The sequence below is a fragment of the Diorhabda carinulata genome, chromosome 8, assembly GCF_026250575.1.
Source record: "Diorhabda carinulata isolate Delta chromosome 8, icDioCari1.1, whole genome shotgun sequence".
In the NCBI taxonomy this organism is placed as follows: Eukaryota; Metazoa; Arthropoda; class Insecta; order Coleoptera; family Chrysomelidae; genus Diorhabda; species Diorhabda carinulata.
In genome coordinates, this window is record NC_079467.1 from 8135110 (window position 1) to 8151310 (window position 16201).

At 31.1% G+C, this 16201-nt stretch overlaps 2 protein-coding genes and 1 long non-coding RNA gene across 6 annotated transcripts in view; 2 read left to right on the forward strand and 1 right to left on the reverse strand.

The window, feature by feature from the left end:
* The window catches only part of LOC130897507 (arrestin domain-containing protein 2-like), a 295987-nt gene that overhangs the window by 219435 nt on the left and 60351 nt on the right, over window positions 1-16201 (forward strand). The gene's annotated exons all lie outside the window — the stretch shown is intronic.
* Window positions 72-13039, reverse strand: LOC130897510 (carboxypeptidase N subunit 2-like). 3 transcript variants are annotated; one of them, XR_009059718.1, is made up of 2 exons: window positions 2799-12919; window positions 72-1134 (listed from the first exon to the last, which is right to left on the reverse strand). XR_009059718.1 is itself a non-coding variant. In XM_057806407.1 (2 exons), the coding sequence occupies exons 1-2, from the start codon at window positions 12944-12946 to the stop codon at window positions 204-206; spliced, it is 945 nt and encodes a 314-aa protein (XP_057662390.1). In that variant the 5' UTR covers window positions 12947-13039; the 3' UTR covers window positions 72-203. The 3 variants fall into 3 exon arrangements, 2 of the variants coding, with proteins under 2 accessions (XP_057662390.1, XP_057662392.1); XM_057806407.1 differs by lacking the exon at window positions 2799-12919 and adding an exon at window positions 12933-13039; XM_057806409.1 differs by adding an exon at window positions 12933-13011 and having other exon boundaries at window positions 72-3111.
* Window positions 5261-15899, forward strand: LOC130897514 (uncharacterized). Its single transcript, XR_009059721.1, has 3 exons — window positions 5261-5280; window positions 8179-8260; window positions 15852-15899. It is a non-coding gene; the product is annotated as an uncharacterized LOC130897514 (long non-coding RNA).

The window sequence follows — 16201 nt, forward strand, 5'->3', positions numbered from 1 at the left end:
TACACAACGGATGAGAATTACTTGAGTCTACTTACTATAAGTTTATCACCAAAAAGTGAGAGGAACTAAAATTATTTTTCCCCAAAATTTTATTATTTTCGTATATAGTTTAAGCAATACAAAGACTTATACTAGAATAAATAAACTATAATAATTATTCCTCACGTAAAACAATGTGATTATAATTCATTTTAAAATATTCTTCACGAAAACCTTTCACTATTCTCGAGTAATTCTGATAATCTCCGAAATACTCTTTTATTCAAATCGAATTTGTCTTGTTCATTGTCCCACGTTCCGATATGCGAGAAGAAATTCAGTCTTGGAAACATGGTAGGTATTTGTTCAACATCAACAACTCTCCAAGTATTTAGTGGTAATCCAATTTGCATCAATTTTTTTTGATTTTTGAACATACTGAGCGAAAGCGGGGGTATATTGTCTCCATAAATAGTCAAAGATGTGAGTTTAGGCATAGAATCAAAAACACCCGAGGCTATTCTCGTGATATTATGATCTTCTATATCGATTTCTCTTAGATTTGAAAGATCATCGAAAGAACCTTCAGCTATACTTTCTATTCCACAATGCACCAGTGTCAATGTTTTCAACCGACTCAGACCTCTAAAGGTATTTCTGGTTACATGTTTAAGTTTCTGTAATTTCAAATTCAAATGATGCAGACGGCTCATCCCTCTAAACCCAGTTAGTTCAAAATTCAAGCCTTCGTTAGATTTTAAAAATAATCGTTCCAATCTAGGACAACAATTTGCGAAGGTTGTATCACTGGGCAATGTTGTTCTCACCATCCAAAGCCTTTCTATGTTGGTAAAATTGAGATTAAACGTTTCAAAAACATTTTCTACTATATATAAGGCCTTTACCTGTGTAAAATTTTGGAAAACATTTGAATCGAATCCACCAGTATTATTTTGAAACCACAAAACGGTTACATTTTTTGGATTTACCATTCGGAACTTTACTGTTTTTTCAAGGTCTGTAGGACTCAACGTAACGTTTGAACATCCCCATGTTACTTCATCGGTTGTCGGCAATTCGTTAAACAATCTACATCCAACATATTGACTAGACAGTTTTGGAATTAGTTTCCAGAAAATAAGGATAAAAAAAGTGCTAAAATCATGGAAGTATTGTTAAAATTTGAACGATAGATACACACAGGACCAAACACCCAACCAAATGTTATGTTCAAAATCATTCATTACCTAGTTCTAGATATAAATAATGTTTACTAAATTTACATTATTTCAATATGAAAGAAAAACTACAAAAATTGGTATTCAAGGTATTGATAATTCTGCCTGTTCAGCTCTATTTGAATTTGAATGATATTATGGATGGAAACAAGTAAAGCAGAAAAACTTTTCAATATCTTCAACATCATTTAATATCTATTTATACTATTGGATAGTAGAGATCGAAAATTGCAATAACTTCCTAATGTCAGGTTACATTTGATTGGGTGTGTGGTACCTCTCTTATAATAAACCAAAAATTAAAATTATCAGGATCCATTGTCTAATGTGAATATGCACTGTTAATAATAATTACTGTAGTTCGAGACTACAAACACAATAATCATCCGCAACACAGAGACGAAAAGCTCTCTATGTTCAAGTTATATACAGGTTGTCAACCACTTATTGAATAAAACCATTTATGTCCTTAGAAATTATAAACGCTGAATACTAGGATGAAAGAACTTTTACTTTTAAATTAAGTTGTTCTAATTTATAGTTCAGTGATAGTGCTAAATTTTTGTAATTTACCCTCTTTTTATTATCTTTATTATTCCCAATAAAATTTCAAAAATGGAGAAGGCTGACTAAATTATGTTACAATACTACTGAAAGTATAGTAACGTACATATATTTTGAGATACAATGAAAAAACATCCATGTTTAAATGGCATAATCTGTAACGCGATTTAACTGAGATTAAAATAAATCGATTTAACCCAACTATTTTGTTGAAGTATAAGGTGTTTGAGTTTTTCGAAACATCAATAATTTACATCGTACGTATCAGTCAGGCAAATCCGTTGAGATATATTTTCACGACGTAGTAGATAGAGAATCCGAATAGACTGGATCATACTAGAAAATAGAACGATAACCATTGAACTATGCGCCTTATTCTCGCAATCATGTTGACGATGTTCATTGAGTCCATTAATTTTAATGGACAATGACAAAATGGTCTGCTACACAGATGGTTCCAGGATGAATGGCTTGGCCTGCCATGGCTTCTGCGGAGAATACCCTAAAATTGCTCAGACAAAAGAGTAACCAGTCAAGCCATAAGAGGTAAGGTAAACATGCTCAGCTCTGTCTATAGACAATTCAGTAAAGCCTCGATTAACAAAGTGTGAACGATATCAGAAATATATAGTGAAAGAGGGACTTACAATTACACCCTGCAATACACAAATTGTTCTCGGCTATTACTAATGACGCATTTTTATAAAAATTGGTCTATATATAAATTCACAAACTGCGCCTAATTTGTATATCCCAGCAACACTAATCTAGTAGTTGATTGGGTCACAGACTCTTCCACAATCGACAAATTCAGGAAATACTTCACTTATGTAAAGTATGGTATATTTTGTGAAGTTATATTTTAAAATGTTATCGGTAATCATAAGTTTTCATAGAATAGGCTGGATTTTTTTGCGTTTTAGTAAAATATTATGTTTAGAAATATTTTATGTGCCGCTGTAGTGTTTGATATCTATGGCGGTTATAATTAACTGAAATATTTTTTAGATTTCGTACCTCCAACTAGATTTATTAGAACGGACTAAAGTTATTCAGTTTCAAATTATTTACCGATGAAGACAGCGTTACTGGAAGAAATATAACACAAACGATCAAGCTCAATGTATGAGCAAAAAAAATAGGAGAAAATTTCCCATTATTTCACCAGTTAGGTTGAATGGTAAAGTATAATTAGATTATCTCCTGCATAGCCTTATTTGAGGCTTTACTAGCACTAACTTGTGGTTTTCACATTCACATTATATTCACTGTAGAGAGCCACCGACATTAGCACTTTCCTTAAAGTGGATTGGCAGAGAAGCTGATGTACCTGAAAAATGGCCACCCTGATTAGCATCTTTATACATACACGGGTCGTTTTATGAGAAATATGGAAGAACACGTAAACATAGATTTTGTAAAGAATATTAGAAATGCAATTAAATATCGACAAATGTTAGAAAGAGTATATTCGTACAGCAATATGGTTACACTGCAAATGGCTGATGATCAGAATCAGCTTAGTACATGATTTAGAATCACAGAATATGACATGCGAAAAAATATGGAAATCGATATCATCCTACTGTTTTTATGAGTAAAATGATTATTTGTGTGAAACATTAATATTGTACCAACAATTTAGGATATAACTTGTTGGTTAGATTTAATGAAATTATTTTCATCCCACGAGTCTACAGTACCAACTACCTTTTTTGTATTTTTAAATACCCACTATTTTGGTTGACGTATTAAAGAAAACTAACCTAAAAATGCTTTTTTGTCTTGATCGTATTTTGTTCTTCTCACTATAGTTTTTCTATTACTGAAGACTTTTCAGTTATTATTGTGAGTTAAAAACTTATTGTTGTTTATGATAAACTATAATTGTGCGGAAAAAGTATGTAATAAGCATCCAAGTTTTAAAAAAAGTAACATGTATACAAGACTTCTACTTGTAGTATAATTTAATTTGCATTTAAATTAAAATTGTTAGAAATAAATAGTAGAGGATCCGAAGTAAAATTTTATAAGTAAATTAGTATGTCAAAAATTATAAAAAAAAATGGGTTTGAATGAAATAATCCTGGCTAAGCTATAATTAATTAATAATTAAAAAATCACTTTTTTTCTAATCTCTACCGATATGTATTGGGTTGACAGGTATAAACAGGTATTTTGGTCTTAGTTATTTTCACCTACTTGTTTAATCTATAAATTAAATATAAAAATAAGCGCTGTTTTATTGCGAACACAATGATATAGGGTTGACCCAATAATTAGGCGAGGAAAAATATAGTCAACCCTACGTTTGCATACTCTATAGACTTTGTACTTACGGTTGGTGTACAATTTTTTCATTAAACACATCGGTAGAAATTAAAAACAAAGTGATTTTTTAATTATTAATTAATTATAGCCTGGCCAGGATTTTTTCAGTCAACCCATTTTTTTATAATTTTTAACATAATAAATTACTTATAAAATTATTTTCATCCATTAAACAGATGGGTGAAGGTCGATTTTACTTCGGATCTTAGACTAAAAGACAAAAAACGGTTTTATCAAATAAGTGGTAACGAGTCGGGTGTATAATTTGTATCTCGGAAACGGCAAGAGATATAAAAATGGTTAAAATGTGACAAAGTTGCACATTTAAGAAAACTATAATAAGAGGAAATTATTATTATTCATACCCATTTTTTTAATGATTGGAAACCAGTGATTTCTCTGATTTCACTTTTCACACAACTATTAACAATTTTTTTATTTCATTCTTTACTATACTATACTTTACTATATATCAACTGTTTTTTTATCACGGCCCTCAATTTTAAATTACGCAAATTACTTATTTGATTGTGGTTATCAAAAAGAATATGGATTCCCTTGAGGGTTTTCATCTCTTACCCTAACAGTCATCATCCAGGTCCTGATATAATTTATTTTTATCAAATATTCAATATATTCATTACCGCCCCCGAAATGGAACGACATTCTCACCATATGAGACAACTAGTCCAAGAAAATAGGGTTTCAAAAGTGAATATTTGGTAAGCCCCTTAGCCACCAAGCTGACATATTCAAAATTCTTTGGAGTCATCTAATAGATAGGGGTAAATTTTGGAAAAATTTTCTTATCAAAGTTATAGATCTCTCAATTTTACTCAAATAGTTCTTTGAACATTTCCGTTTTTATAGATATCTACAAAGTTAAGATAGCTAGAGCTTCAAATATGATTTTATTTTGCAAAATTGCTGTTTTCCAAAAAAAATCGAATATATAATAATGAATGAAAAGTGATTAATTCCACGGAGTTTTCTTGAAGAAAAACAGAAACCAAAGACGAAGACCAAACTTTTAATGGAAGAAGATAACACCGATGGAGCACCATTCATAGATGCATTAACAGCCTCTATTGAGACGATTTTAAAGCGCAAACTGAAGGGGAAGTACCCTGATGATATTGGCATTGAATTAGCTACAACATCGAATTCGGTAGTACATATAATTTATTTTATTTATAGTTTTTTTTAAATAGAATGGCTGCATAAGTAGATATAAAAATTAAATGGCAAACACCCAAATTAGTTTCCTTATACGATGATGGTCCCAGAAGTACCTAGCCTGATCTAGAGAGACGGTAGTTGCTTGGAAAATACGACTGCATCAGAAAGTACACCATCTATACAGCATATGTTGCAAGTTTGAAGATGCCACACTGTTTAGTAGTTGTAAGCTATCAATAGTGAACGTTTTCAGTGAATTTGCAAACATGAAAAAAATTGGTCATCGTTATCTGCTATAATAAGTTTATTTGAAAGGTGTTAATCCAACCAATATAAAAGCTGAACTAGATTCTACTCTGGGTGAGACTATTCCTTCGTTATCAAAAGTAACCAACATCGCACTAATCGACCACATGAGGTGAAGACTCATCGCATATTAACTGAAAATTTGTACATGAGAAAGCTGTGCGCAAGATGGGTGCTACGTTTGCTCACAATGGAACAGAAACAAAGCTGAATTTTTGCACCGTTTCATAAACATGGATGAAACGTGGGTCCACAACTTCATACCCGAAACAAAAGAACAATGAAGCAATGGAATGAAAAGGGAAAACCAGCTCCACAGAAAACAAAGACCGTTCTAACTGCAGGCAAGATCATGACGTCGGTTTTTTGTGATGCTCGTAAGATGTTTTGCTTTGATTATCTAGAAAAAGGAAAAACAACGTCTAATATTGTAAGAACTTTTTGCAACGAGCGAAGAAATCAAGCAAAAACGGCCGCATTTGACTAAGAAGAAAGTGTTGTTTCAGTAAGACAATGCACCACCTTACACATCCATTATTGCAATGGCCATAATTAATGAATTGAAGTTTGAATTGCTACCAGCCCCCTAGGATTATTTCCTGTTTCCAGACTGGACAAAATAACTCGGTGGTCAAAGATTTTCGGACAATGAAGAGGTGATGTCGGCAGTTAATGGCTATTTTGAGGAGCTTGACGATTCTTATTATAAAAAGGGTATCGAACTGATTGAACATTGCTGGGATAAGTGTATGGATCTGAAAAGAGATTACGTTGAAAAAAAGTATATTTTTTTCTGAAATTTTTGTGTTTTTTTGTTGGGCCAGGTACTTCTGGGACAATCCTCGTCAATATTCTGCTTCATTCATATCTATTTCTTTTGCAAAAAAATATGTGATGATTTAATTAACCACTCATTCCCTATCAACACCGACTCACACGTACAGTTTATTTTTTTATTTCCGAATACTGTCTCTCTAAAAGCCTTGAAAATGATATAAAAAATGAAAATCCAGTTTTATTTAGTTTTTATGATAGCTTGTAAGTAATTAAGAGATCTAAATCGTCTAAAGTGATTGTGAAATAAGTTTGAGGCATCTGTGAGAATTTTCATATTATTTAAAACTGATTATAAAAGTTTTGACTGATAATAGATGATTTAAGTATTCAACTATTCTTTGGTATCCCAAGAATCAAAGAAAACATACAGGAAGATTGATTAGTGTGACAAAATTCAGTGCTTTCTTTGTCCTTTGAGATATCAAGTCGAAAATTTGAAGGATTATAACCATCTTCAGTCTCCATATTTTCAAATCATTTACAATCTTACAGGGTATTCCAGAATGCTGTGCTATATCAACGTTATATTTGCCTAAATGAAAAACCCCATATTTTATGGCATATTTGGAATCAGCTTGACTTCCCTATTATAATAATGTAGAGTTGTGATGCATTCTACGGAGTATTTAACAAGTTATAACTAATTTTTCATAAAAATTGCAACAAATTCAATACCCTGTACAATGTAAGAGAAACCTGCTTGCTGCCAAAGCATCCGAATAGTAAAAAAAATTTTGGAAAATTATTTATTTCGTTAATATTCATTGAATCTGATACAGGGAGTATCAAAATAGTTATTCATTCTTTTCTAGATGAATTCAAATTAATCATCCTGTATTGTATATGAGCATCAAAAAGCATACTTCCCTATACCTAAAATTATTAGAAATATTTTGATTTTTCTGTACAAAACAATGATTATGTTCCTAATTATTTAACTATTAATAGTAAGATTGTAAATAATTTCCCTATGAGATTTTAAATGATTTCAAAATATGAAGATTAATGATGAATATAATCCCTCAAATGATATCTCAAAGGACAAAGGATGCACTGAACTTTATCACACTAATAAATCACCCTGTATATTTTGAATTATATAAAAGGTAAAGAGAACGGGTGTTGGAAATCTAATTACGTTCACTTATAATTCCCTGTGCAGCTTTGCCATAAGTTAAGCGTTCATCTTTAACCGTTATTGAGATCTCAGTATATAATTTGAGATATCCGATATACCAATACCAGACGCACTGATATCAAGATACCTACATTTAAGAAAAATTAATTATTTCATTAATTGAATTACGAGGTATATTATTAAAAAAGCCTCCTCAACTATAGACAAAACATTTAATATCACATTTCAATAAAATAATGCTGACCACTTAACATTAGAATGCGCATATTCCGAATAGTCTTATCACATATTTTAATATAGTATGTGAAGAATAGATATTTAAAATTTGAGAAAGTTCTTCCAGAAAATTAACGGGGAAATGAGTATCCCGATGGAATTAAAAACTAGTAACTTCCGTGGTGTATACAATATTCCATATCTCAAAAATCAAATTCAAATTTGATAAAAAACCAATCAAATTTTATCCGTGCTTAGTTGTTCATTTATGATTCGTATTCTTTTTTTAATGTTTTCCACTACAAAAATGAATTTTATTGGAAATGTTATTTTCACAAAAATAATAATAATAATAATAATAATAATAATGCTGATGAAAATCCGTTCTAGACCTGGCTAAATATATAGGAATGTTTAAGAGATAATACACATCAACAAATTGGATGAGGCAACACTGATAACAATGCAAGAGGTGAGTATCATTTTAAATATTTAAACTCTAAAAATATTGAAAAATGCGATATATAAAACTTGTCCAATAATCTAAGTATCAGATTTGGCCTAGAGGTAATAACGACTCACACAAAAGAACAGAGAAATCAAAAACTCACTAAATTGACGGATGTTGAGAGCCCCTAGTTGTGTCTGGAAGAATATTCTCATAACATAGGAACTAGAAGCAAGTCAATTACCATTACTTAATTATGGTGGCAGATGAAAACAACTGCACAGTAAAATCAAAGACATTCCATGGATATGTGCCTTGGAGAAACAGGAACCTGGACCGCTAGAGGTCTAAGGTAGAAAAGTGGTTCAAAAACGAAATATATTCTGACAATTAGGCAATTTATAGAACAGCCTTTACAAACTATGCCAAGGAACTTAAGAACAAAACACATTTAAACGGAATTGTACTACTCCAAAATCCAAAATCCAAGAACATTACATTGGAGATCCCAAAAACTCACTTACCAGGCTCAAAAATCATAAATTCTGAAAACCAGAAGAGCATACTGGGGGAAAGAAGGAGCGATCCTAACAGAAGAAGCAAAAGTTTGGCATGACACGACAAATCTTTTTTAATAAAGAGAATAAAGTGGAAAATGTTCTAGTAAAAACTTTAGACCATAGAAATCAGCTGGTAAATATCGATTTTTTCCATGCTTCGAAATAATGAAGAAACATCTTGACAAACTTTTCGAAGCACCAAGATTCAAGATTACCGTCCTATCATCCTCATCTCCTTCCTTCCAAAACCTATGATGAAAGCTATAGAATCATTCACAAGGAGTACGGCTGTCGCAAGAAGGCCACTTCACACAAAACAGTTCACCTATCAAAAAGATGAGTCCTCTGCAGAAGCACTACATTGCCTACACATAGAAGAGGCTATTAAAAGCAAAGATATTACCCTAGCAGCTTTCATAAAGAACGCTCTAGACACCACCTCACAATAATCTATCAAGAGATCTTTTGAAGAGCGTGGTATGCATTGATAATAACTTTGAGTTAAGAATAACAAGAAAAAAATTTCTCTTGAATAAGTCAATATTGTTTGTGTTATACGTGATAGATATAGATTATTATATCAAGAGTTTTTCTTAAACAAATTAGATAATTAATAATCTACAACAAAAAATGCCAAAAATAGAATGAATATATCACAAAAAGGAAAAAATTAAACTACTTGAGTTAATTTTTGGCTATTTTGAGAATTCGATCTGGTGGAAACAGGAACACATGATTCTATCGGGAAATAATAATAAATTTTTTTAACTGTTCTTGATTTTAGGTTTCCTCTTCTGATTCAAAATTATTTTTTCTAATAATCTTCAGAAGATAGATAAAAATATTTTGATAAAAGGTTAAAATTAGTCCAAACGTCAAATTTTATCTATCTTATAAAAATTATTAAAAAAACTAATTTTGAAACAGAAGAGATCTAAAATCGAGAAGAATAGAAGCATAAATATATCTAAAGGTCTAAGAAATAAAAAATTAAAGACTGCCTGATACAATAAAGAGAAAACTGTGCTATGCGTTTTTTGAGGTGAATAAAAAATATTTGAAATGAACTACATTCATAGTCGTTAGCACGAATATTAAAAAAAATATTATAGAAAAAATATATCCAATTTACGAAATTGATGAAATTTTTGATAATAGTGAAATAAAAGAGAATCCTTTAATAATTCACTTTATTAATCGATTGATAATGTGTCCCATAAACTTAGCGATTGATGGCCTCAGGATTGTTTATTCATTATATTAAACGTAAAAGATACACAATAAATATTTAGGCGTAGAAAAATTAAGGTCTTTCGTACAAAACATTGTTGTCTTTTTATGGTTTGTACAAGCAACAAAGATATTGAAAATAAGACAGAAATGGATGTTTTTGAATCCTGTTTGTCTTCAAAATCGAAAAAACAAGAATTTATATAATATTCAATTTCTAATTTCAAAATGACTTTTTGGCATTAGAATCAATACGCTTAACATTTTTATTAATCGTCAATTTGAATATTGAATTTTCAAGAAGATGAATTTACTGTTTTTTAAGAGATATTACAAAATTTGTCACACCGCGATTTTTAACTAATTGATTGCCAGACGATTAATACATAAATATTTGAAAGCTCGGAATAAATTAGAGTTAGTACACTTTGGTATTTAATTTTGGCACAATCCTACTACAGAAACGCTGATAATCTAACTGGCAAACACTTCGTTCTAATTCATATTTCTTCAATTTCTTATGACCTTTTATAGGTCTCTTCTGTTTTAAAGTAGTTTTTTTTTATAATTTTTAAAAGATGTTTCGACTACTTTCAGTCTTTATCACTTTCTGTTCTTCAGTCGTTATCTTCGCTACTAGCGTTTGTCAATGTTAAGGTTCGGTTTTTCAGTGGTTGGCGGTGGACACATTACAACTGCTGCCAACAAACCAAACTGTTCGAGCTGCTCTTCAATTTTACGTATTATTTTTTTATAACTATAAGTGCGATGTAATAAATATTTTGAATCATTAAAACTCCACTTTAAGTTTTGGAACAGACGGTATTACTTTTGATTTTGAAGTTTTTAAATGGAAGGAAGATCTACTGATCTTATTTAATAGAAACAGTGTTTTCAGACTCTATTTGAGGACATTACTACTATCAGATTACGAAAACCCCAATGCAAAAATTAGAAGAATTATTCCCAAATTTGAATTTATTCTATATTTTGTAAAACTTTTAAGCCACTGCATGCTATTTGAAATGGAGAAATTTGAGTTTTTCAGCTTATCCAACTTATACAGAGATCGGCATAAATCAGACTACGCTCTCGAAAAATCGGCATAAGTCCGGCAACGCTCATAAATCCGGCAATGCTGTCAAAAAAGAATAAAACGAAGCATATTCGTCATTCAGATAGTTGTGTCTGTGTCATGATAACACGTTATCATTGAGTATACGCGTTTTCAGAATGAATAACTGATAAAAGTTCACGCTTCAAGAAAGAGTTTCTTATTACGTCGTATCTACGTACGAAAGCGGAATTACGAAACTATGTTTACCGAATTTCAATAACAATTTCCGAACTCGCCGCTACCAAATCGATCAACAATGTGGAAGACGTTCTTCCTGTGGACCTTCTCAAGGACCACGCACCCTTCCCGACCTCCTATCATCAATTGAAGAAGAATTTAAAACTCTTCACAGATATTCTTCGCCGGAGCTGCTCGTTGCCGTAAATACATTGATCAAGATGGGCATCAATTTGAATACTTACAGTAACCGTTTTTTGAATCCCTTTTCTAATTTATTTTAATAAATTTATTTCAACCCTGCATTTTTGAATCGTGTAAAAAGATTTGAATAATCTATTTCAAATGATTGACCAGAAGAAAAAGATTCATTCGCGTTTGAACAATAATTTTTTATTATAAATGATACAATAAATGACATACTACCATTTCAATAAAAATAATTTTTATATACTTGGTAAAAGATTAGAATAATTTAATATCTGATGATTGTCTTTCTCATTTTAGAACAATAATCAATCAATATTATGAGTTAATTATGTTGTCCAGTCACTGTGAAGGATAGGGATCTAATTTCTACTAAAATCGAAATCCAAACAATTGACTTGAAGCCATAAAAAGACTTCAAAGTATAAAAACAAACCTTAGTTGTCACTTCGAGATTTCAGTCTCTCTTTAATCTTGGGATATCCTAGTTTGTGTCTCCGATCGTCTCCGTTAATGAGGCAAATAAATGAAATTCTGCCTCACAGAATGAGCAACGTTTCAAGATGCTGCCAATTTCCAGTTATAATTCTCATTCACACTCAAGGTAGCTGAATTCACTAGAAATAGCTACTACCAAGTACTTGAACTCAAAACTCGACGAGACGAGATTAAAAATTAAAGAGATTAAAGATTGAGCATGATGGTGCAATCCAAAATAATACCAGATATGGCAAACGAAACAACGAACAATACAATAACTCAGCACCTAGCGAATTCTCGCGTCGAAACAAATATTCGCACATAAAAATCTAGAGGATTGTGTCAGGGTAACCTTGAGGAACAATTTTTGTCAAGATTTACTGGAAGATAATTTTTAGAAAATCGGGATGATGATGATAAAAAACCTGAAATCATCCGCATATCTTTCGGATCAACTTTTTGATGTACTTGTAGTTAATGAAGTAAATTTAACACAGTTAACACAACGAATTACTTTTGAAAGTTCAAAGTATGAATTGTAATTAATTTTAACAATTTTTTAAGAAGGCTTTTTTAATATTTTCCCTAATTGCGAATAAGTGTTCCGGAAATTGCTATGCTCCATATTTGTTTATTATTTGAAAGTTTCTAAAGCAATTTTGGTTCTTTTTTGAGTTGAGTAAGAAATATGACTCGAAATGACGTTAAATTTGATATATTTTCGTAGATGAAAAATACAAATCTTCTGACTCTAATTTTTTGGAGACATAACACACGTTTTAATCTAGTTACTAATGCAAGGGCAAAACATATTTTTTAATAAAAATTTTGTTTAAGCCTAAATTAATGTTTTTCAATGTATTTTTAGTTGGAAGTAGAAAGATGAATTTTGCCCTTACATTTGATGTTTATAAAAAGTACTTACTTTGGCCAAAACATTTTGCTGAAAATAAATTAAATCGAAATTTTTGAATTTATATATTGTGAATATTTTTATATGACTTGATCACGTTTCCTAAAAATTACTATTATAACATAATCTTATCGCTAAAATAACCTCGAGTGACCTCTCTTCTCATTTGTTATGATGAATTCCACTTTTTCAAAAACATTAACGATGATTGAACATATTTCATAAATGTTATGGTGCAATATTGTGTAAATGTTTCGAAATAATTTGTTTGTTCAATATTAAAGCTTACGAAAATGAAACTGATCTCATAGATACTTTATAACAAGTAGTAAAACCTGTAAAGCAAAATCGATGAAGTGTATGGTATCAATTTTTCCATATTTATTGTTTTGCAATGATCAAGATTGACGTAATTATGTACAATCAGTTAATTCTAATTATCTTTCATTCAATATTACCTATGACCATTCATTGATTTTTTATCAAAAAAGACTGTTCAGCAAAAAACTTTCTCTTTCACTTTGGGAACGATAGGTATACAAATATTATTTACTTTCTAGAGGGTAACTCTCATTCATTCTGAATGCCAAAGTGACATTCAAATATCAACAATTCACTTAATCATTCTTTCTTCGAGACATTTTAGTCACAATATTATCATAAAATCAATATTTCCCCATTTAATTCGTTATTTAATATAAAATAATCACTAAAGAGTGCAAAATAATAAAACGAAATTCAAATTTGATAAACGCATCATCATTGGCAGCGACGTCAAATGAAACGTCCTGGATTTATCGAAGTCGAAACAGGATGTTGGTTGTGTTTGAGAGAAAAATGCTGTTTATTTTTGTCTTTTAATATTCTGATTATTATTCTGATATAAATAATCATATACGTCAATGACTGAAAGCACAATCAGACAATCTAGCGAAAGTTGACGCATTCATGATGACTCTATATTTTGCATATAATCAAGATTTTACATTGGTGTTCATTTCGTAATAATTATAAATATCAACGTGAGAAGTACTGCACCTTGCTCCATAATTATTTGTTTGTGGGGGTTCACTCAGTTCTGAAATATTCTCCTCTTAATTGGATACATTTATTATAGTGAACCTGCAACATCTCTAGACCTTTCAAAAAAATGTTTCTTCTTGCTCTGCAAACCAGACCTCCACAACTTTTATTACCTCCTCGTTGGAAGAAAGTTTACGACCTTTTAAACTATTTTTCAGTTGAGGAGAGAGATGATAGTCGGACGGTGCCGAATCTGGTGAATAAGGGGGATATTCTAGTAATTCAAATCCAAAATCACGAATTTTTTGCATAGCAACATGAGATTTATGTGCAGGAGCGTTGTCTTGCAAAAACAAAACACCTTTGGATAGTTTTCCGCTTCTTTTCTTTTTAATTTTTTTCTCTCCAGTTATTGTTCTACCCTTATCCAAAAATCATTATTACTCTATAGCAATCCCAAAAAACTGAAGCAAGAACTATTCCAACATACTTTTGCACACGAAAGTTTTTAGGTCTTGAAGAACCAGAGTGTCGCCATTCCATCCATTGTTACTTTGTTTCTGGGTGCACGTGTTCTCATAATGTTTTCTAATTGTCTTTTGGAAGGTTTTTGAACTGTTATTTATCGCATACAGCTGGACACTTTTTCAACTTTTTTTCCCATAATATAAACTCCTGCTTCTATCTATCCTCCATAATTTCATATTATATCGAGAAACCGAAAAACCAAATTTTTACCCAACGATTTATTGTGCCTAAATTCCTGGTAAAGAATTAAAATAAAAGATTTGTGAGGAGAAAGAGGAAGATAGAGAAACTAGTTGGGTTATTTAATTGGTGGAGACAGGAAATATTCATGTGAGATTTCACAAAATCGCCCTCATATAGGAAAAATTTTCCTCTGTAGGGCTGGGATTAGAGTGATGTGTAGAGTAGCTTCCTTTTTTAATGCACACTTTCACTGTGTGGGTGTCCACCTACTATTTGATTTGAAATTGAAAGTGAGAATAAGAGTTTCTGAAATGTATTGACCAGGTGTTGATTATATAGACTCGTACAGCTGAGGTTGTATTATTTCCTGTCATCGGCTATTTGGCTGATGAACTAGTTCCCCAGATTAAAGAAATACCTGCAACAAGGACGAATTACTCGAGTTGCATTCCATCTTCATATATACCTGGCTTACCTATACCTATACTATGATTACATTTTTAGTGGAGAGCGGTATTTGCTGTGAGGCAGTCAAATTGATCAATCAGTTGACATACATATAGTCTAAGATCTCACCGCTTGATCTTGCAGGTATCTGTTTTTTTTTGATGAAATTAATTTTAAACGAATCTTGAGGATGTATGGAATGGATTAAGGATAGGTTGCCTTGTAAAAATTAGCCGCAATTACCTGTAATCAATCAAGGAAACATAGATACAGTTTAGAATTTCACAAAATTACTTTACGAAGATTTGTATATGTATAAAGATTGATTCTTGAGTTGTCTAATTCTTCTCTACGTATTGTTTCAAGAATCCTAAAGTATACCTGAGTACTGATATACTTTGGTGGATGTTAAACTACCTGTTGTGATATTTTTTTTTTGTATCTTTCCACCGCATCTACTATGTACTTAATTATTTCAGCTCTTACGATATCAGTTTCTGCCGCTTTCCCGACTTTAAATTTTCTGATGGCCTCGTGTAGCTAACCGAATATTATATCTCTTTCTTGTTCAGTACTATTGCTATAGGTTTCATTCTCGTTTTGATTTGGTGTTTGAGTTAGAATTTTGATTACACGAAGTACCTAAAAGTATTCTTTCCACCTTTTCATTATTTATTTTTCGTTTGTATGTATATTTCTTTGCTGTCTCATGTAAATTTTTACATTTTCTCATTTTTCAAAACTTTGTAGATAAGCTATATAAACATTAAGCAATCATAAAAAGTACATGAAACGAACATAAATGAAACAAAACTTAAAGTGAATAGCTGTAAATACCAGTTGTTCAAAAAGAACGGAAAATGGAAGAATCAAAAAGGAACTAGAGATGGGAACATGGCAGCAGGAAGACTACTTAGAAATATTACAAAAACCACCCAGCGAAGAGATACCTAAAGAAATAAAAACACAAATTTTATAGATCACAACTGAAAGACAAAATAATCAGTAACTGAACATGAAGATGAGATATCAAAGTAAAAAAGAAGGAAAAACGAGGATACAGGAAACAGAACAAGAAAAACCTGAAAACAAAATTAATA